The sequence below is a fragment of the Rhinolophus sinicus genome, linkage group LG03 (assembly GCF_036562045.2).
Source record: "Rhinolophus sinicus isolate RSC01 linkage group LG03, ASM3656204v1, whole genome shotgun sequence".
NCBI classification, from domain to species: domain Eukaryota; kingdom Metazoa; phylum Chordata; class Mammalia; order Chiroptera; family Rhinolophidae; genus Rhinolophus; species Rhinolophus sinicus.
The window spans coordinates 157765052-157786947 of record NC_133753.1 but is presented as its reverse complement, the minus strand read 5'-3'; the positions used below and the strand labels follow the sequence as shown (position 1 = coordinate 157786947).

Sequence of the window (21896 nt, the reverse complement as noted above, 5' to 3'; positions counted from 1 at the left end):
GGTTGTTAGAAGATGACAACAATTAAGAGGAGTGGATGACATAATCTAATGAGAAGACTCAAAGCTGTTAATACCCCAGCTCATCATAGTGGTAAAGCCGGTACTAAACTTAGGCTTGTTTTCTAAGCCTTCTTAAAATGTCTCGAAGGGGGGCAGACATCTCTCAATGATTTCATATTCAATAAAATTAGACTCAGAAAGAGTCAAAAATAGGGGTTGATCAAAACCAATTGGCACCATTTCTGGATGCCATATATAACAAACAGCTGAAGGCACATATTTTTGGCTGACTACCATGCTAAAAATAGGACATAACATGTTGGTTTTTTAAAAATTCTGAATTTTCCTTCTGGCCCTTAAAAGTGTTATAGTGCCTTTGATTAGAAAAGAAACATCTTTTATTAAATGACTGCATTTATCAGTTTGCTACAGAGCAGCCACAACCAGCATCCTCCTTAGATAACCAGTCACCTTTACCTTCAGTTATAATCTAACCATCAAGAACAAAAGACCTTAATATTAAATGGACTGATGGCCATGTTGTCCGACTGTATGTCACCTGCTTCTCTCAATGCCACCTGGAAAGACATCATCTCCCCAGACTACAAGCAGTTTTAGAACAAATACCCAATTTTCATCCCTACCTCCGAAAAGCATATTCACAAGGGAAGTGCTTATTGAAATTAATAGATGTGTCCCCTTTACAGGAGAAACAGCTTCAAGATGGGAAATTCAAATTGTACTGTCAGTAAGTTTTCCCAAATGCACTGTCTCATTGCAATAATTAAGTCTTTAGGCTCATTGAACCTCCACAAGCCCACCTGCAGAATTCTATCTTGTTATGGTTATATTGAATGTAAATTTTATAATGTATAAACATGAAGCAGAAAAGGAAAACATGTGATGAAAAGGAACCCGTCAAGGAAACATGTGATGGTATCTGTCATCCAAGTCCTGCTGCATTTTACAGATTACCGAATCTAGTATTTAAAGCCCACATAAAACGGGGGTGCAAGCCTCTCATTTCATTTCAAGTCCCCAGGTAGGGAGCTGTCAAAGCTTAATAGTGACATAATTATTAGACTTTTACATAGTGCTTTTATGATGACTAAGGTATTTTCATATATCAAGTCTCAATTGGATGCTTTTCTGTTAGGAAGAAGAGACAACAAGATCTTCAGAGTAAAAATCAGGATTTAAATCTCAGCTCTGCCACATATTAACTGTGTTATGTTACTTAATCTGGTTTAATTTACTTATCTGTTACGTGGGGATAATACTAATTTAACATTCACTGTAAAGAAAAATTTCTCCACAATACAAATAGCATAGTTCTGACACATGATAGCAGTTCAAAAAATGAACAGTAGTCCGCTTATCTTGTTAATTAAAACAAACAAAACAAGCCTCAGAGAATGAAAACATGATGACCTTATAGTTTGGTCTCTCTTGAAAGATCAACAAAATATTCTGATTTTAATAGATCAAAGTCAGGCTTATAGCTATTTTAAGTCTTTATAATTATAACACAAATGAACATAAAGAACAGGTACCTACCTTCCAAACTTTCTTGTTCATCTGAAGTATAAGTGTCCACCTGACTTTGTTCCCGTAAGAAACGGATAACTGCATAAACTAGGTGCTTGATAGACGACATTGTAAATGCTTAACCACTTTTCCTTGATAAGAAAAAGAAAAGCACTGAACTAAGTTATTTTACAGAATCGGTCAGAAAGGTTATAAATAACAAGGGTTATAAATTATATTAAAAGTAATGGTGACTAAAGGAGACTAAGCTTTGGGTGATGAGCACACAATACAATATACATATGATGTATTATAATATTATACACTTGAAACTTACATAATCTTATTAACCAATGTCACCCCAACAAATTTAATTAAAAAAATTTTTAAGTATAAAGCAAGAACTGAAATCTGTATTACCTTCACTCCTTTCTATTTTTAAAGAGTCAGGAGAGCACAGTGTTGTTATGGTAAGGTATTACATATTTATTTATACCCAGTAGTAATAGATTATGTTAAAACTTGCAAAAGTAAAATCTTTCTCAAAACATGTACAACATAAGCTTAGACTCTAACTGAATATCTCACTATATCTTAACAGCATATATACATGGTGCAGATAGAGATAAGGATAAACGTATAGATAAAGATACAAGAAGTCCCCAAAAGGCCTCAGTGCTCAATTGAGGGAGAATTCATACTGCTGACTCAGAAGCTGATCCACGCTGAGCATCTTCCTCTATTTCATGAGATTTTTAAAAATGTATGCATAATTTACACTCCACGTATTTTGGTAGGCTGAGACAGTTATTTGATGAGGAAATATATTAACGAAAGGTTGTTCCACTGAGTGTCGTTCTTAATAAAAATGGCATTTCTATTCAATCACCAGACATGTCAGGAAATCATTGCCTAAGTCGATGGATACTATAAACCGACCAGTGCTGTCTGCAGTAGCTGTGCTCTCGTGGACAAGCTGGAAGCTCCTGGTCATGTTCATTCACTGGGAATACTATTGCATCCAAATAGTGGCGCAGGGCCAGCCGGCATTAATGGCTTATTTCCACTAAATCGCATCATCCATCTGCTCCCCCGTTCCCTAATTCTCAACCTGGGTGTGGTACCCGCGGCTAGGATGTTTACTATTTGTGTGCTTATTTTAAAGGCAAGCTCCGCTTCTAGGCCATGGGGTCGCAAGTACTAAATAAAGCCCCAGGGCAGAAGGTGAAAAAAAGAATGGGGGGACGGGGAAGGGTGCAGAAGGGAAATGGAGATGTCCAGCCTCCTCCAGGCTTCTCTCCCTTACTCTCCCCAGAACACATCGACCTCCTCCTTCCTCCCTTCGGTACCCGGGCCTCGCCTCCGCCCTGACGGGTATTGCTGAGGGTGCGCGGTGCAGGCCCGGTCGGGGCGTCAGGGGATGCACCCTTCCCAGGCAGATGCCCCTTACCAGGCAGGAGGACGCAAGACGATGGCAGCGGGCCCGCGGGCGTCCGTCAGCGGGTACGCCCGCCCCCTGGTCCTCAGGGCTGGAGCCTGGCCCCGGATCGCAGCACTGGCACGGGTCGCCCAAACTTCCCCGGCTCCCAGGCCACCGCCGCCCCTCAGCCCACCTGGCGGTGCGATTCGCTTGTAGCCGCTAGGTCTCATCAGAACCGCCCCCGGGGCGGTGCTGGACGCACGGGGGGCGGTGCGGGGGGCGGTGCGGGGGGCGGTGCGGGGGGCGGTGCGGGGGCGGTGCGGGGGGCGGTGCGGGGGCGGTGCGGGGGCGGTGCGGGGGCGGTGCGGGGGCGGTGCGGGGGCGGTGCGGGGGCGGTGCGGGGGGCGGTGCGGGGGGCGGTGCGGGGGGCGGTGCGGGGGGCGGTGCGGGGGGCGGTGGCTGTCGTGGGCGCCGGCGTGGAGCTGCCGCACGTGGGAGGGATCGCGTAGGACCAGCTGCTGCCTCCGCTGCTACCGCCGCAGCCGCTGTTGGCTTCTCGGCTAGACCCCCTCTCGGTTCACTGGCGCCCCGCCTTCTTCTCCCCCAAACCGGAGGACAGCGCGCTCGCCGTCGCCGCCTCTCGGCGCTCCCATGATCACCCGGTGCCTCTCGGCTGTGCGAGACCTCCACAGGTACCTCCGGTGCGCGTGTTAACCTTGACCGTGGGCAGGGCGGGGTTTTTTGCCCTGGTGGTGGCTTGCGCCCGGGCCCAGCGTTTCCCAACCTCATCCGTACGACTCTCCTGGGACCCTCCCTCCTCGTGACCCGCACGCTCTACCCTGAGGGCCACTTGGCGCGAGAACCGGAGGGCCACCTTTCTCTTGTCTTCTCCCTCGGGAGTGTATCCATTCCCCTTTGTTTGGAACTGCCTCAGCTGCAGTTAACGAGACTGGTCACAGGCCTGGCCCGAAAAGAATGTAGAAAGATGGTCCGGATAAGAAAATCATTTGTCTTTCTTCCCTATCCAGAACTGCAGATCCGTCATTAAAAGTGCCGCAGCTGTAGACTCAAGAATAACGGTTCTCGTTTGCCCCTCACACACTTAGCATACAAATCGTTTAGTATTCACGCAAGATGAAACCGCTGTGCTTTTGATGATTTCCAATCAGGCTTTCTAATACCCTTTTTATTTACCTCCTACCCAAAAGACATTCGACCTTTTGTCTGGGCAAATTGACTTGGCCCAAAATGGAGGAAATTATTGCTTGGACACGGTTTGGGGCAGCCTCGGATGCTGTTTTGGATTGCCTCCTAGCTCCCTAACCCCACCCTCCTCAACAGACCAGTAGCAAAATGGTGAAAGAATTCTTTGCATGGATGCGCTAAATGGAGTGGTTTTTCAGAAACAATGCAGCTACCTTGGAACATATCAGGATTTAAGCTTTTAAACAGTTTTCTATTGTGTATTGCCACTCATCTGTGTGGAGCTTTGTGCTGCTGCTTTATAGTTAAGGTGCATCCAGGGGACAATAGTATGAGTTTGACCATATGTCAGTCTGCATGCTGCAAATGGTATAGCTGTCATATGAAGCTATACCAACAAATGAAGGTCTTCACATAACGAAGAGAGAATACATTTCATATTCAAACATATTCATACAGTTTGAGACAGTGGTTCTCAAACTTTTTAGTCTCAGGACCCCTTTACCTCTTGGAATTACTCAATACCAAGAACTTCTGTTTATATCCTTCCATATTTACTTTATTAGAAATGAAAACTGAGAGATTTTTAAAGTATTGTTTATTTAAAAACAGTAATAAACTCATTACATGGATAAATAACATTTTATGAAAAGTAACCATTTTTCAAAATTATTCAAAAAAATGAGAAAAGTGGCATTGGCTTTTTTTCAGCTTTTTAAAAATTATGGTTAAGCGTACATAACACAAAATTTACCATTTTAATTATTTTTAAGTGCACAATTCATTGGTATTAAGTACATTCACTTTGTTGTGCAACCATTACCACTATCTATCTCCAGAACTTTTTCATCATCCCATATGTAAACTTTATATCCATTAAACAGTAACTTTTTATCCCCTTTCCAGTCCATGGTAACCACTATTCTTCTTGTCTCTATGAGTTTGAATATTTTAGGTACCGTATACAATATTTGCTCTTTTGTGACTGGCTTATTTCACTTAGCATAATGTTTTTAACACAGAATAATATTCTATTGTATGGGTATACCACATCTTGTTTATCTGTCCATGGACATTTTGGTTATTTCCGCCTTTTGACTGTTTTGAATAATGCTGCTGTGATCATTGGTGTGCACATATCTGTTTGAGTCTCTGTTTTTAATTCTTTGAGATATATACATAGAAGTGGAGTTAATGGATCATATGATAATTATATGTTTAATTTTTTGAGGAACCACATTACTGTTCCACAGCAGCTATACCATTTTACATTCCCACCAACAATGCACAAGGATTCCAGTCTTTACCAACACTTGTTTTCTGGGGTTTGTTTGTTTGTTTGTTTGTTTTTTATAAGACCCATCCTGGAAGTGGCGTTGTTTTGCACTTTGACAAAACAAATGTGTGACTTAATAGAAGAGAGCTGGATTTTTACCTCTGCTTCTATATTTATTGCACTGTTTTGTCTTAAGAAAATCCCACTTTTTATTCATATGTAATTGGAAAAAGAGGAATATTTTAGGAGATTTTCTTAGATAATTATGGATGTTCTTTGATAGCCCATCAGAGTTTGACAAGTGGTAATTTATAAAGGTTAGTTGCAAAGTGGAATACGAAACTGTATATGTACTTTTCTGTTCTGTTACATTAAAATCCATGAGTCTATCTTACACTGTGAATGGATCTTTTACTCATGCATAATTTTGTAATATCAAACATTGTTATTTGAAAAGTAGTGATTCACTGTGTTAAACAGTTCTTCCTAATTTTGACACATTTCATTATACAATATCAAACACAATTGTATTCCTTTAATGTCATCATCCATCATCATAAATGTCTTCAAGTATTAGAAAGCTGGCAAGTTAAAAGTGGCAGAAAATTTTTCAAAATTCTAATTTTCATTTGAAAGCTGAAATTTTATAATTGGTAACAAATACTATCAGCTGTTTTCCTTGAAGTGACAGTTTCACTTTGTTTCATTTCAGATAAAATTTTTGCCAAATACTTAAGCCTGAATAACCGGTTTGTCTGTCAGTCATTTTTTTCAAGTACAAATGGGGTTCCATGAAAAAAGCAGCTATTTTGGCTCATAATTCAATCAGTTACACAAGGGCTTTTGATTTGGACAGCCAAATCCTCTGGAAAACCATTGTACTCAAAACGCAGAAGTGCTTTATGCATGCTTTGCCACACATATATATTCAATCATTAAAATTTAATAAAATTAATAATTTTTACTGTTTCATCAAGAACATTCTAAAGTGAAATTGACATTATTTCTAGCATGAGGGAGTGTCAGTAAAGAATATAAAGACTGTTAGAGCAGTTTAGTGCCACTGCCTTGATTTGTTCTAAGGTGCCACCAGTTTTATCAAAGCATTGCTTTTCATCATCAGTGCAAATGTCAACCAAGTGAAAAAGGTAAATACTGTCTTAGTATTCTTATGAAATACTTTTAACCTCAGAGACTCCTTGAAATGGTCTCAAGGACCCCTCCCCATACCCTCACTCCCAAGGATGGCAGACCTGACTGAATCACAGAATCTCTTTGTTTCCAAATCTGTGTCTTCCAAAAGGAATCAATACTAGACAATACAGAAGGCTTGTATGTTCTCTTGGTATATTTTTCCTGTTTCCTCTGACAGTTGGGAGCTCATTTTTGTGTCATAAGTGTTAATTAGGTTTTTGGTCAACTGACTTTGATTTCTCATGGATTATCCTATTGGCAGAGTTGCTATAACCCTTCCCAAAGACAGCTTGGCATCCAGGATCATTGATGGAAGCATTAACCCAGTTTCTGAGGGTTGATAAGTGGACCAGGAATCTGGAGCTAGGACTGGGATTACTGTACAACTAACCTTATAACCTTAAATAAATCCCTCAATCTCTTAGATCTCTGTCGAATTCCTTATTTTGTAAAATGAAAAGGACTAGACTAAATTATATCTAAGATTTTTTTTCAATTGTTGTTGCCATAGCAATTAAACTGCTACCTCAGCCAAAATGCACAGCATGTGAGCCAAGCAAAATCTAAAAAATATACAATGAGGGGTGGATGGCATGGTTAAAAAACAACTGAGAAAGATGATCCAGCAGTATTTGGTTCAGATTATAGCTATAATAACCCTAGTTTCCTCTTTTAATTAAAAAAAGAAGCTTTGGTTTATAAAATTATGACAGCAATGCATGTTCATTATAGAAAACGTAGAAAATACTGACAAGCAAATGAAAATACATATAATGTACCCATCCAGAAGAACCAATTAAGAGCTTCCAGAATCTTTTCTACATATACATTTTTTACAAATATGAGATTGTACCATGTTTATTATAATTTTTATGTAATGTAAACATCCTTCCATAATACAGACAGCTACAACGTAGTCCATTTGGGGATGTATGATAATTTAATCCCTACTTTTGGACATGTCAACTATTTCCAACTTCATACTATGTGTTAAACAGTGCTTAAATAAATATTGCTATTAAGTCTCTTTCCAAATCCTTAATTATTTCCTTAGTGTAAATTATTAGCAATGGAATTTGTACATCAAAGGGCATGCATATCTTTTAGGCCTTTGGTACTTACTATCATATTCTCCAAAAAGTTTCTGCCAAATTATACTCTCACCAGCAGAGTATGTAAATGCTAGTTTCCTATATCTTTACCAACACTGAGCATTTTAATATTTATAATCCTTACCAATTTGATAAGTGGAAATTTCTCTTACTATAATTTGCATTTATTTACATTTTTGAGGGTTTATTTGGTGAGTATAATTCTCAAACAAAAATTCAGGACTCGTCATCTGAGTCTCTAACCAGAAAATTTGCTTATCTTCTAATGTGAGAATTTATTCATATGGGAAGTCTTGGAAAATCAGAAAAATTAAAATTACAGTTATTCATAAATTTAACAGTGTTTATGTATCTGACTGTAATTAAATAAAATTGAGATTGTACCCCCAAATCCAATAGATACAAGCCCTCAAATTTGGGGACAGTGATGCTAGAAAAAATATAAGACTAATAAAGAAAAGTATTTAAGTTATAAGTATCAAAGGCTGGACTGAGATTATTTGTAAAAATGAATTTTAAAAGTTGTAGAGGAAGATTTTTTTATTTTTTTATTCTTTACCCCTGGTTTTGGACAGAAATATTCTGGTACTTTCTCAAACTTAAATATTACCATCTCTTTGTTTAAGACAAAGCATAGAACTTCTGTGGAGAAATACCTAGATTAAAATATGAAGAAGCAAGGAAATTGGTATTTATTGGGTACATATGTATATGCCAATCGCTCTAGTAGAAAGGCATATAGCATAGTAGGCTAGGCTATTGTAATCTGAAGCCAGCTGGCCTAAATTTGAATGCTGGCTCTGCCACAGGCCAGCACTGTGATCTCAGGCAGAGTTAGTTAACTTCTGTATGTCTGTTTCCTCATAAGTAAATTGGGAATTGATTGGCTGAGTTCTTCACTTGCCAAATATTTATTGAGTGTCTATTATGTGCCAAACAATATTCTAAGTCTAGGCCTACAGTAGTGAACAAAGCAGCCAAAAATCATGGAACTTACATTCTAGTGGGAGAGACAATTAAGGAAAATATTGAGTATGTTCGATGGGGAAATGTACTAAAGAGTAAAAGTGAAGCAGAAAAGGGGGATACTGAGTACTGGGAATGAAATTATAGGTAGAGGAAAGGACGCATGGACAAGGTGATACTTTGCCGGGTGCGTTTGAGAAAGTCAAGCAACCACTGTGACTAGAACGGAATACATGTCAAATGAATACGAAATGAGATACGAAAGGGAAAAATTGTACTCACCTGTATTAAAAAAACCTAGTTCTCCCTTCTCCTGAGTCTCCTTTGCTACTCACCCAGAGCACTTCACTGCTGACACTTCTGGTCACCAAATGTGTGGGAGTTTTCCCCACAACTAGCAATTCTCTGTGACATCAGCTGGGTGTCCAACTGTTTAACTCAATCTGACACTATCTACCTGGGGGTAGCATCAGATCCCACAAGTGAAGGGCTCAGTCCCACAAGACTGCTCGTACCTCAGAAGCCAATTGAAGTCCACATTGTCACCTGTGCTTCTGACCAGTCACCTCTAAATGTGAGGTTCCCACAGCCTCCTCCCTGGGTTCGATTAATTTTTTACAGCAACTCATAGAACTCAGGGGAACACTTATGTTTACCAGTTTGTTAAAGGATATGTGTCATGCAGGGTGGCATGCGGGGTCTCTAGTCCCGCTCCCCACATAAGAACGCAAGATATGGCGAGGCCAAAAAGGAACACCCACGGAGCCATAGGTAGGGGAGTCATACCACTATATTATCACTGGCAGCTGGGTTGGAGACACAGGAAGCAGGAGCCACACTATCCGCAACCTGCCGTCCACTTCTCTGCAATGCGCAACCCACACTCCGCCATGCTAACTGCAATCCGCGCTTGCCAGCCCAGCCTCCATCTTCTTGCCAGCCCCCATTTTGCTGCTGGTGTAGCCACGGCAGTTATATTAGTGGCCAATGGCTCACTGGTTACAGCTGACGGCTAACTAGCCACAGCTGATGGCCATCCAATCACAGTTGACGGCCATTTACTACCTGAGCCAGCACCTTTCCATGTGAGGGCGAGAGCCTGGAAACTGCACTCCTGGCTCTGTCCCCACAATATGATAAGGATACAGAGTAACAGCCAGAGAAAGAGAAGCAGAAGGGGAAGTCTGCGAGAGCCTGAGCACAGGAGCTTCTGTCCTCATGGACTTGGGGTACATCATAAATCTGGTATGTGGATCTATTTATTGACCTAGAAGCTCTTCAGACCCCAAACTTTGGGGATTTTTATGGAGGCTTCATCATATAGGTATGATCGATCATTACCACCATTTTCCAGCCCTTTTCTCAAGAGAATGGGGGGTGGGGTTGAAAATTCCAAGCTTCTAATCATGGCTTGGTCTTTTCAGTGATCAGCCCTCCTCCAGGGGTCACTTCATTAAAGATACTCCTGTTGCCCAGGAAATTAACAAAGGTTTTTCAGGAGTCTGTGTCAGGAACCAAGGCCAATGACCACATATTAGAACAAAAGATGCTCCTAGTGCTCTTATCACTTAGGAAATTATGAGAATTTTAGGAGTTCTGTGCCAGGAACCAGCGGCAGAGACCAATATATATTTTTTATTATCTCACCTTTTTAAGGTTGAGAGAGAATAAATGTAGAGCACTTTGAACATTGCCTGGGTGTATCCATTACTCTTGCCATAAGAATGTTGTAACAAACTAAATCTCAGTGGCATATGATGATAAATGTTTCTTTTTGCTGACAAATCCAGATGTTTGTTGGGCAACTTTTCTGGTCTTAACTGGATTCATTCTGTACCTACAGTCAGCCATGGGTTGTGTAGGCAGCTCTACTGATCTTGGCTAAGCTCTCTTACATGTTTGGGGTGCTAGAATGGCCAAAGCTGGGCCACTTAGCTCTCTTCCATGTTATCTCTGCTCCTCTAGGATGCTGACTCTGGCTTGTTCTCATGGCAGTGGCAGGGTTCCACGAGAGAGGAAGTGTATAAAGGCCTCTTGAGGCCGAGGCTGAAAACGGGAACACCATCAACCCTGCCGCATGCTTCTGGCCAAAGCAAGTCACAGGGCCAACCCAGATTCAAGAAATGGGGGAAAAGGCACTGTCTCTTGATGGGAGGAGCAGCAATCTCAAATTATAAGACGGCACAGATACATAGAGGGGTGAAGAATGGAGGCCATTTTAACAATCAGCATACCACATTGCCGCATAAAAGCTCAAATATTAGCTATTACGTTTACATTTGTGAATTGCATAGTTGCATTTTGGGGGTTTTCAAATTGAGATAATTAATTTGTAGGAGCCCTTCGTAGAGGTTGCAGTTTTTGTTGTTGTTTTGTCTTTGAATTTTGGGATGGATTGATAATTGCCTTTTGCTTTTTTGCTCTACAGAAGTTTAAATTTTGTACATCAGTCTTTTCCTTTGTAGCTGTGCCTTTGGTCTCATACCTGGAAAGCTCATCCCTACCGCAGGGTTGTAAATTTTCGAAAATCACCCATTTTCTTCTAGTACTTTTATGTTTCATTTTCACATTTAAACCCTTTATGATGAAGACTGACATTTTTTTTAAAGACTTTTAAAAAATGATTAAGTGAAGCAAAAAGGCAATCAACAGAAACTTCAGGAAGTATAAGAGAAAGTCCCTCTTACAAAATATGGGTTTCTGATCTGCCACCTACTCTGAGGTTATCTGCATCTCTGCTTGGCATTCAAAAGGATAGCCTCTTATTTCCCAGCCTCATTTAGCTGGTATCTTTGATACTAAAGCCCATTCGTGGTCTTAGACCAAGAGCAAAATTCTTTCTATGCCTCACAGTTTAGGCAGGGTGGTAGTGCCAGAGAGAATCACAGCTTTCAGGTGAAACCTGCTTGCTACAATGCATGGCATCTATACTATTATATATCATAAGTGTTTTCCTGGCACACACATTATTAATAGTAGTGTTTATCTCCCGCACTAGTTGACAAGTTTTCTGACATCAGGAGTCTGTTTTTTTGTTGTTGTTTATTTCTGTATCTTTAGCATTTAGCATGAAGTTGTTCACATACTAGATTCTTTTAAATATATGTCGTGCAGGGTGACAGGCAGGGTCTCTGCTCCCGCTCCCCACATAGGAACGCAGGACATGGTGAGGCCAAAAAGGAACACCCATGGAGCCATAAGTAATGGAGTCATATCACCATATTCTCACTGGTGGCATCCGCTGTGCTAACTGCAATCTGCTCTTGCTAGCTCAGCCACCATCTTCTTGCCAGCCCCCATTTTCTGCTAGCAAAGCCACGGCAGTTATATTAGTGGCCAATGGCTCACTGGTTACAGCTGACGGCCACCTAGCCACAGCTGATGGCCATCCAATCACAGTTGATGGCCATTTACTACCTGAGTCAGCACCTTTCCACATGAGGCCAAGAGCCTGGAAACTGCACTCCTGGCTCTGTCCCCACAATATACTTATTGGGTGGATGGATGAAAAAATGTCATCGGTGATAATAACTGAAAATTCAGCATTCGCTGCTACAATCTAAGGAGTACAGACCTAGATTTGGCATTTTGATATTGACAGTGACAGGTATAACTTTCAGTAGGAAGTACATATTTTAAACCCTTTATGAAATAGTTCCTTGCAAATTTCTTTATGCAAAAAGGAAAAAAAAAAAGAAAAAAAAGTTGCCAGGAGAAATTACTATGTCTAAGTATTAATTTAGACCTCATCATGTAATAAAAAATATTAGAGTATTATGCAGTAAGAAGATAACGTAACCAACAGATATATAGCAATTTTGAGTATTACTGGGTGGGTTTGAGGCAGAAGAAAAGCCGTATGTTAAAAGACATGATGTTTCCCATATTCCCTTGTCAGCACTGGGGGCACTCAAATAGTCACTCAGTACCTTACAGACCCAGTTGGTGGATTTGTAGAGTAATAGTCTAATTAATGAATAATCTGGGAGTAAAGCTTATTTTATGTATATCATCCTGGATATGAAAGAAATTGAAAGAGGTATCAATCTCTGAAGTACTGGGTCAGAAGCAACCAAGCTGAGAAACAAACTTCTCATGAATGGGCCTGGAGTCAGCCCAGGGCAGGCAGCCAGACTCTGGATTTGTATGACTTGGGAGGTACATAGGACTGGTGAAACATGTGACATTAAGCAGAGCAATCCTGAGAAAAGCAGAAATACACGTTGGTCAGACCAAGAAGGTAATGACAAGCAGCCTGCCCTACCTGGTGGAAAAAAGTACCCAGGAGAACCCCAAGAAACCATGATGATGAATTCATATCCTGGAATACGTCTCACGCCTGTTCTGGTAGATATAGACCCTATGCTGTAAGTACTGTATGTCCATAACTGCACAGAAGTAGCTGAAGGGTAGTAAAAACATGGAAAACTTTTTTGGAATGGCAAAAAGGACCCAAGCCTACTCAATAGGGTGTATAACAGCTCATCAAGAATGTTGTTGATGACATTGAAACATTGTAAGAATTTTAATTAAAAACAAACAATAAAATAAAAAAAGAGGGGCCGGCCGGTGGCTCAGGCGGTTGGAGCTCCTTGCTCCTAACACCAAAGACTGCGGGTTCGATTCCCACATGGGCCAGTGGGCTCTCAACCACAACGTTGCCAGTTCGATTCCTCAACTTCCGTAAGGGATGGTGGACTCCACCCCCTGCACCTAAGATTGAACATGGCACTTTGAACTGAGCTGACGCTGAGCTCCCAGATGGCTCAGTTGGTTGGAATGCGTCCTCTCAACCACAAGGTTGCCAGTTCGACTCCCGCAAGGGATGATGGGCTGCACCCCCTGAAACTAAGATTGAAAGGACAATAACTTGACTTGGAAAAAGTCCTGGAAGTACACACTGTTCCCCAATAAAGTCCTGTTCCCCTTCCCCAATAAAATCTTTAAAATAATAATAATAGAAGAAAGAAAAATTGTAAGATTACAGAAATGGTGGGTAATAGAATGTGGCTTCTTGAAAGCTACACGTAACTTCCAAATCTTCATTCACTCATGCCACAAATATTAACTGACTGCAGTTACCATATGCCGAAGGCTGTGCTAAATAGCACGAGAATAGATTTTTAAAAGAAACCTAGATCCTATTTGCAAACCTAGATTCTATTTGATATTATTTCCTTGTTAAAATTTATCTTCCCTTCTTTACCAAAATTAATTTGTGATTGCTTACCTAAAAAGTAAACATTAAGATTAACAAAATAAAGGGAAAAGAATACTGGACAAAAAAATTTAAAGGAAAATTAGGGTCAGCTTTGTTGTTTAAATTGGTTCCAGATTTTTAACTGTGAGCTTTCTGGCAATAAGGGCAAAAGTAAAACACCTTGTTAAGAATTATTAGGAACAAAGGTTTTCCTGGTACTGTTTGTGAGATAAATGTATTATGCAGATGCATTGTATAGTGGAAATTAAGTAAACACAATGAATAATAGCCTCAAGAATACTTACATAATAAGTGCAGAAGTAGACTTTATTAGGGCTATTTCTTATTTTGACCTTTCTTAAAAGGCCAATGCAGTACATCCTAGCTAGGGTGATAAGGCACATACATAAATAATTAGAAACAAGGTAAAAGGTGATAAGTAACCCGGAGAGTAATGGAGAAATTGATAGGCATTCAGGAGAGGGAGAGATGACCAGGATAAAAGGGAAGGACATGGTCATAATTGGTCCTTGAAGGGTGGTAGGGTTTGGACATGTGAAGACCAGGGGAGGGTGTTCTCTCCCCACCAAACTATCAAAATTTATAAACAGCCACACTGAGTAAGGTGACTGTCCAAGGCAAACATGCTAAAAACTAATGAAATGACTTCAAGCAATAGAATGTGCTACATCTTAGCTTATATAATATTACAGGTGAATTATATCTCAGTGCAGCTGCAAAAATACAAATTTTGGTATGTGGAAATTTACACGCACACAAACACACACAAAAAAATAAATAAAGGAAAGAGAATGTGCACATGGCTTTGGAGGCAGACCGGGTTTGTGTAATCTCAATAAGCCTCAATTTCTTCAACCCTAAAATAAAGATAACATTAACCACCTCTTATAATTTGTGTAAGGATTGCAGGACCTAATGTATGTGAAAATAGCTAGCATAGTGCTTGATACCAAGTAGCTACATACCCTGTTTCCCTGAAAATAAGACCTAGCCGGACCATCAGCTCTAATGTGTCTTTTGGAGCAAAAATTAATATAAGACCCAGTATTATTTTACTATAAGACCGGATTTTATATAACATAATATAATTTAAGGCCCAGTCTTATATTAATTTTTGCTCCAAAAGACGCATTAGAGCTGATTGTCTGGCTAGGTCGTATTTTGGGGGAAACACGGTAGTAACTTATAATATTCTATCTTCCATTCAAGGTAGAGAAAAAGTAGTCCTAAGGATTTGGATAATTAAGAACTGACTATGTGTGTATACTGAAAGTTACAAATGCTTTATCAGTGACTTGGGGAAGGATATAGATGACCTACTGATAATAAAATATTCAGGTGAGTCTAAGTAAAAGTGAAAAATTTAAGTTCCAGAGGATCTTAGCTCACTAGAACACCATTCTAACAAGCACATTCTTAATAGTATTAAATATGAAGTCAGGTATTGGAGCTAAACAGATCACCTATATGACAGCAGGATGGCATAAGAATAGCACATAGGAAAGAACCTTAGAACCTTGAGTTGTTTCCATGTTTCCAATGAGTTAGCAGATTGATGTGGCTGCCAAAGAACAAGAGAGGAAAAGAGTCACCAATCAGATGATACTTTAAGTCATAGATGTTAGTTGCCAAATCCAATGGATACTTTCCAGTTCTGACTTGACTTGTTCTCCATGTAACAATTACACTGTTGGCCACACATTCTTTCTTAACTTCCAGAGAGACGAATTCCTCATTTTCCTTTACTAGGGGCATTCCGCAAATTTCTTTCATGCTTCCTTTTCCTGACACCTGACCCTCAAGTGCTGGTTTTTCTCAAGTTTCTATTCTGAACTTCTGTAAATCTCTTCCTGGAGCCTTCATATGTGCTGAGGTCTCTTCCAGATACACCCTCCTGTCTGAAACCTTCCCTCAATCCAGCCAGTGTGCAGACTTTTTCAAATTCCCCTATTGTTCGTATCTTTACACTCTTAGATGTCCCAGTTCTTTCTGAGAACTGTACCTTTGAAGACATCTGTATCTCTGTCTCCGACCCAGAGCCCTCGCCTAGTCTTCAGGTTCATATATCTAACTGCCAAATCACCAACTTCCACACCCTGGCATGTCTCACAGGCCCTCACAAATCAACGTCTGAAACTTACCTAGCACTGTTCCCCAAAGCTGATCTTGCTCTTGCATTTTCTGTTGTCCAATAGTAAATGTGCTGTGTTTCCTTGTCTTTCACAAAGTCCTGCCAATTTTCCTCCAAATAGTCGTGGAATCCATTGTTTCTCACCTACTCTCACTTTTCATTCTCATTGTTTATCTGGATTACTGCAGCCTCCTAACTGGTCTCCTTTGCCTCCTAAAAATCAGCCTTCCACACCTCCCACAGCTACTGAGTGCCTAGCTAAAATACGAATCTCACCCTCACTCAGGACTTCCCATGGCCCGCAATACAAAATTTAAGCTCTTTAGCACGACATAAACCTCTCTTGCCTATCAACCTCTTCAGCCTCATTGTTCTCTAATTCCTGTTTCTAACTTCCAAATTGGGTGTAATTGCTAGAATACGCTATGACAGTGTGTGAAAATGGGCCTCTGCCAGTCCTTTCCACTATTCCAGGCTTGCTCTTTGGCTTTTCCACACACCCCCACCCCATCCTTTCCTGGATAATTCCTATTCATGGCCCATCTCCAAGAAGCTTTCTCTGACTCCCCAGTCTGAGTTAAGTATTGTTCCTCTATCCACCTATAACATCTTGTACAAGGTAACTGTAGAGTTGCGTATCTGTAACACTATGCTGTCATTTTCTGAGTCTGATACATGTAAGTGACTGATAAGTATTTGCTAAATTAAGTCTAATGTGTTTCTCTGCCATACTAGCCAGTAAGTTCCTTGAGGCCTTATTCATCTTTTCTCTTTAGCAACTAGCTCTGTGCTCACTTTCTCCTGCGCTCGAAATGCCTACTGTATATCTCCACTTGGATATATTCCTGGCATTAAAAACTCAATATGTCTAAAATCAAATGCATGTAAAGCTTCTGTTTCCCCCATCCGTCTAACCCCCACCCCAAAAAGAGAAATGTTCTAATCTGCTTCTCCTCCTGAGTCCTCTAGCTGTCACTCAGATCCATGACAAACACAAACATGGTCATCATCTTAGAGTCCCCCTCTCCTCCCACCCTCACATCACCAGGTCTTGTTAGGGCTGCTATAGAAAGTAGAATCCGTCTAGACGACTCCCAGTTCTGAAATTCTATTATCCTGTTGATAACTAGCAGCTTGGATTACACAAAACAATATAACATTTTTAGGTTGAAAGAGGCAACTTAGTAAATAGTTAAGATTTCAGGCTCTAGAATAAGATTGCCTGGTTCACATCCCAGATCTATACTTATTTAGCTGTATGACTTTTGAGTGATTAACTCAACCTTTCTCTACCTCTGTTTTTTTCATTTATAATGAAGATCAAATGAGATAATGCATAGTAAACACTTAGCATAGGGCATAGACATAATAAGCACTTCCTAAGTAAGTAATTGACCTTGTATTATATTCAAGAAGGTGCTTTCCTTTGCTTTCAATGTGACTTCCAAATCTAAAGGCTCTAAGGTTGGTAATTATTCATCTTTCATCTTTGTTAGGAAATTTTTTAAAAACCTGCCTTGTATCTTTTGTTGGTGAGGAAACCTCTGCTTTAAAGTGTAGCCTTTTGATAAATAGATGGTCAAAGAATTCGAAGCCATCATCACCATCTTGAGGTAAAATTTGCTAAGAATGTACACATACTACAGAAACACAAGGTGTCATTGTTATTTTCTTTCCTCACATATTCTGTTGATTTACTTATTTCTCACATGTGTGAATGGCAGTGGCTTCTAGGGGTTGCTGTGCCAAAGCAACAGGAGAATCGGGACTTGGCATGGATCCACACAGAGCCACTTAGGCCATGCCCTCTGATTATTTCTCTGCCTGTGTCTCAGCTAGGACAGGGGATAATAAAGAAAAGTATCAGGCGCTGATAAGGGCTTAGGTTAATAGCTGTGGGGAACTTGAAGAGAATGGCAGAACCGCCAAAGTGATTGGTGTGACTGGTAGTATCATCTGGTATTCGATGGTATTGACTCTGGAGCAAGACTGACTGGGTTACTAGCCATTTCTAGCTGTGTGGCCTTGGGTAAGTTAAATCTCTTTGCCTCAGTTTCACCCTCCCTAAAAATATGGGTAATAATAGAGTCTATGTCACAGTCCTGTTGGCAGGGTTAAACGAGTTAGTATATATAAAGCTCCTAGAACAGTGCCCCTCATATAAATGTTGGACATTGGTACTATTATTGATGGTGGTGGCAGGCACGACTGGCAGTGGCCCAGCAGCAGCCAGAGGCTTACTTGTAACTAGATGACGTAGCATGCCAGCCACCTGGTAGCAGTGCTTAAAGTCGTCAGCCACAAATTTTATATACACTAGAAAGCAGTACCACTTGAATATTCTCTAATAATCCATTTGCGACGTAACATTCACTAGAGCCGCAGTAAAGTCAAGTGCTTAAGCATAGGCTTTAGTCATTCATGACGCGTCACTGGGCTTCCTCCTCAATTAAAGGATTTGGACTGGCTGGTTTCTAAGTCCCCTTCCAATTGTGAATTTATGAATCTCCATTTACTGGCCAAAGATTGTTATCCTTACTGGGACTCTCGTTTCCTCTTGGGGTTTGTTTTGCTCCATCTATTACCCTCTTTAATGTGCTTGTCAGTATGAGTATTGTTTTAATGTTTTTATATTTTTCAGGCCACATATCTGAATTTAGAATAGCAGCTAGAGCTAGGCACATAAACACTAATTTTTTAACTTTTTATTATGTAAATTTTTAATTATAAGCAAAATTCAAGAAATTAGTCTAATGAACTAATCACCAAGCTTCAAAATTGTCAGCTCATGGCCAATCTTTTTTTCATACACCTCTTCTTCCTCCAGTTGTTTTGAAACATATGCCTCGCATTATGTTACCTTAATCGTAAGTATTTCAATGTATAGTACTAAAAGATGATTTCTCAAAAATACATAATCACAGTACTGTTGTCACAAGTAAAAACAATAAATACCTGTTTGTGGTTGAACCAGTCTTTAAAAAAAAAAACAGGAAACTAGTAATTAGCCAGGGCTGGGATGAGGATTTAGGCGTCATCATTCAGTCAACAAAATATCCATGTACAGATTACCACCCCCGCTGAAAATGGCCCAAGTATTAAATAATGTACTGAGGAGAGATGGCTCTCTCTCATGAGTAGTTTACTAAGGATTTCAGTTCCAAAAAGTATACCCCAAACACCAATTAAATGTGCCAGAAGCAATTTATTAATCCTCCTAGAGAAAAATAAAAGTGGAATGTCTTTTTTGAGTTATGGTTTTCTATGTATGTGGGTCGGCCCTTTACTGATGAATTATTAAGGAAGTCTTGATTTCATTTGTGACATAGCACTTGATTTTAGATGCTCTGTGGTCTCAGGTGGTTTTACTTAAGCAAGTTAAAGGATTTAAGAAGGAACCTTTTCATGTGCATTTATAATAAATGTATTTAAAACCTATAATTATTAAACCACTTGCCCTATATACCAAATTAGGTGAAAATCAATTAAATTATTACCTTTTTCTTATTTTGCAGAACCTGAGATTTTTTTTTCATTCTTTGTAATTTTATAGTATGAACTTTTTCTAAAATCTTTTTTTGTCAAAAGGAGAAGTATTACAGATATTTTTGTCGTCCAGTTCTTCATATAACCTTAAGCAGTTTCTTTCATTTTTTCATTTTTATTCCTATTTCTTGGAAAAGATGACTAAAGAGTCTCTTTTCATTTACTTGCAACAAAATTTGGAAACAAGGACTTGTTTCTATTACATACCAAAATCTAAAATAAAACGGCCTTTTTCTCTCTTTAGCATTTTAAGAAAGAGTTGAAAGTAAATCATCATTCAACCTGAGGTAGCCTTTGTATAATATAATTAGTTCTCCTCCTTTTAAGCCTCACTGATAGAGGAAGTTGTACACAACTGAGGTTGTATGTAGCACTGTCTCCAAAAATAAATAGTATATTTTTACTATATAAGGCTAAAATTAGATCATTATAGTTGCATTAGTCATTTTAGTCATCAAATTTAAATGCAACTTTTGTGAGTACAAAAAAAGGACTGTACAATGAGAAAAAATGGATAATATTTTGGCTTTATCAGCCACTGGAGGCTACTCAGAACAAAAGCCACTGGAATGTCTCCATGTTTGGGGTAGTCCTGCTCTGTACTCCAAATATTTGTAGTTGAGTTCATGGTGTACATTTTTGTTAGGGGCTGTTTATAGGACGTGTACTGTGTTACCTTGGCAAGAGCACTTTGAAAGTTCAATGTTTTCATAAAGTTTTTTTCTAGAGTTGCTAAAGGTTTTCTGCCCGATCTGAAAAAATTACTTTCCTGTACCAGCAGGTGGAAGCAAGAGCAGTCAAATTGTAGTACTTTGCTTTCCAAGTGTACTGGCATGTTCTGTAGGTAATTTATCCGTGACTCAAAGTATTTTTATGACATATCACTCACTTAATTACTTCTCTTCAACAACTTTATTGTCTTAGCACCTTCTCTTGGTTACTTTATAACCTTATTTACTTGGTGTCTTGAGCTGAATTAGTAGTCATTCCAGGACAGAGTAATTTAGATTTCTTATCACTTTTCCATACTCATTGATTCAGCAGTTGCAACATATATGCTGTGCACTGACACATTCTTCCACGTTTGCCAAGAAATACAAAGATGACTAAGACACGGCCCGTGTTCTCAAAGAACTTACATTCCAGTAGAAGGAGAATGTTTTCATTTCTCCCCTGACCTGGGTGTGGGACAGAACATTCAGCCTTCCTAGTACATCTCCAGCCAATCTATGGTTAGTGTTCAGTATTTACACAGATTTTAATTCATTCAACAACTTTTATAAATTTGTTTGTTGCTTAATTTTATAAATTTGTGCTGTTTTCCCAACAGATTTAAAACAGATGAAACAGTCTTCAGGAGATGTATTGTTTGTTTAAAAAAATTTTAATACAGATTGTATAGAGCAAGTAAGCAGTGGACACGGACCCTAAAACATTGAACTTAAAGAATTTAGAAGTTAGAAGTAGTTCATGTGAGTAACATTTCCTGGAATACACTTAGAAGGCCTTCCACAAATGCTAGTTGAAATAAAATAAAGCTATGATACTCTAGGTCAATTCTGTTAGCTGTTTACTAATAGCTAATAATAATAATAATGAAGTATTTTATACAAAGGATAGAAAAAAGGAGAATCAAATTCTAAGGGTGTGTGTAGGTGTGCATGTGTATATGTAGACTGAGAAATGTAGAAAGACTTCCCTAAGGTAGAGTTACTTGCTCTGTCCTCTGAATTCCTCATCACTTTATTCACACAGGATCTGCTGTCTGATATTCTAGTCTATCTCTCTGTCTCTTCTTCACGAGTCTTTAAGCTCCTGGAGTGTAATAACTATGTTTTATTCATCATTGGACCTCAGTAAATATTTGCTGAAGAAACGACTGAATCAACTAATTTACTTCATGTGAAATCCCTTTATAATGAGCCATGTTTTTGGTATTATTAATCTGCAATATAGGCATAGTCACAGATGATGGTAACAAGTCAATGTTTCTTTTCTGAGCAATCACCAAGGAATAAAGAACTAGCATTTGTGGCATAGCAACTTTTGTTTTAGTGCCTCAGCTGAATCTTAGCTATAGGAAACCGTAGGTTGTTTGCCTTTAAGAAAATCTTTGCAACTTCCTAGGAGTACACTTTTTCAAGTGGTTTACTGTTTGCCTAAGAGCAGTTCATTAAAGGGCTCTGAAAAAGAATGAGACTTGGGTGCAGAGGGTAGCCATCAGGTTGTCCCAGTTTCAGTTGTTTTACTGTTTTGGAAATGGGTGACTAAAAGCTGCCCAGGCCTACATGGCCTGTTTT

At 39.5% G+C, this 21896-nt stretch overlaps 2 protein-coding genes across 7 annotated transcripts in view; one reads left to right on the top strand and one right to left on the bottom strand.

Annotated features, from left to right (window-relative positions):
* Nucleotides 1–3221, bottom strand: part of SGTB (small glutamine rich tetratricopeptide repeat co-chaperone beta) — a 35724-nt gene extending 32503 nt beyond the window's left edge. Inside the window, exons 1-2 of one of the 2 annotated variants that reach the window (XM_019743991.2) lie at nt 2978–3221; nt 1558–1679 (exon numbers count right to left, since the gene is read on the bottom strand). In XM_019743991.2, the coding sequence (XP_019599550.1) occupies nt 1558–1657 (100 nt within the window). In that variant the 5' untranslated portion in view covers nt 1658–1679; nt 2978–3221. The remainder of the gene's footprint in view (nt 1–1557; nt 1680–2977) is intronic. The other variant, XM_019743982.2, reaches the window with a different exon arrangement.
* Nucleotides 3222–3408: 187 nt separating this feature from the next.
* The window catches only part of NLN (neurolysin), a 90122-nt gene continuing 71634 nt past the window's right edge, over nt 3409–21896 (top strand). For 2 of the 5 annotated variants that reach the window (XM_074328894.1, XM_074328891.1), the window contains exon 1: nt 3437–3639. In XM_074328894.1, the coding sequence (XP_074184995.1) occupies nt 3599–3639 (41 nt within the window). In that variant the 5' untranslated portion in view covers nt 3437–3598. Of the gene's footprint in view, nt 3649–21896 lie in introns of all 5 variants that reach the window. The other 3 variants (XM_074328892.1, XM_019743911.2, XM_019743902.2) reach the window with 3 other exon arrangements.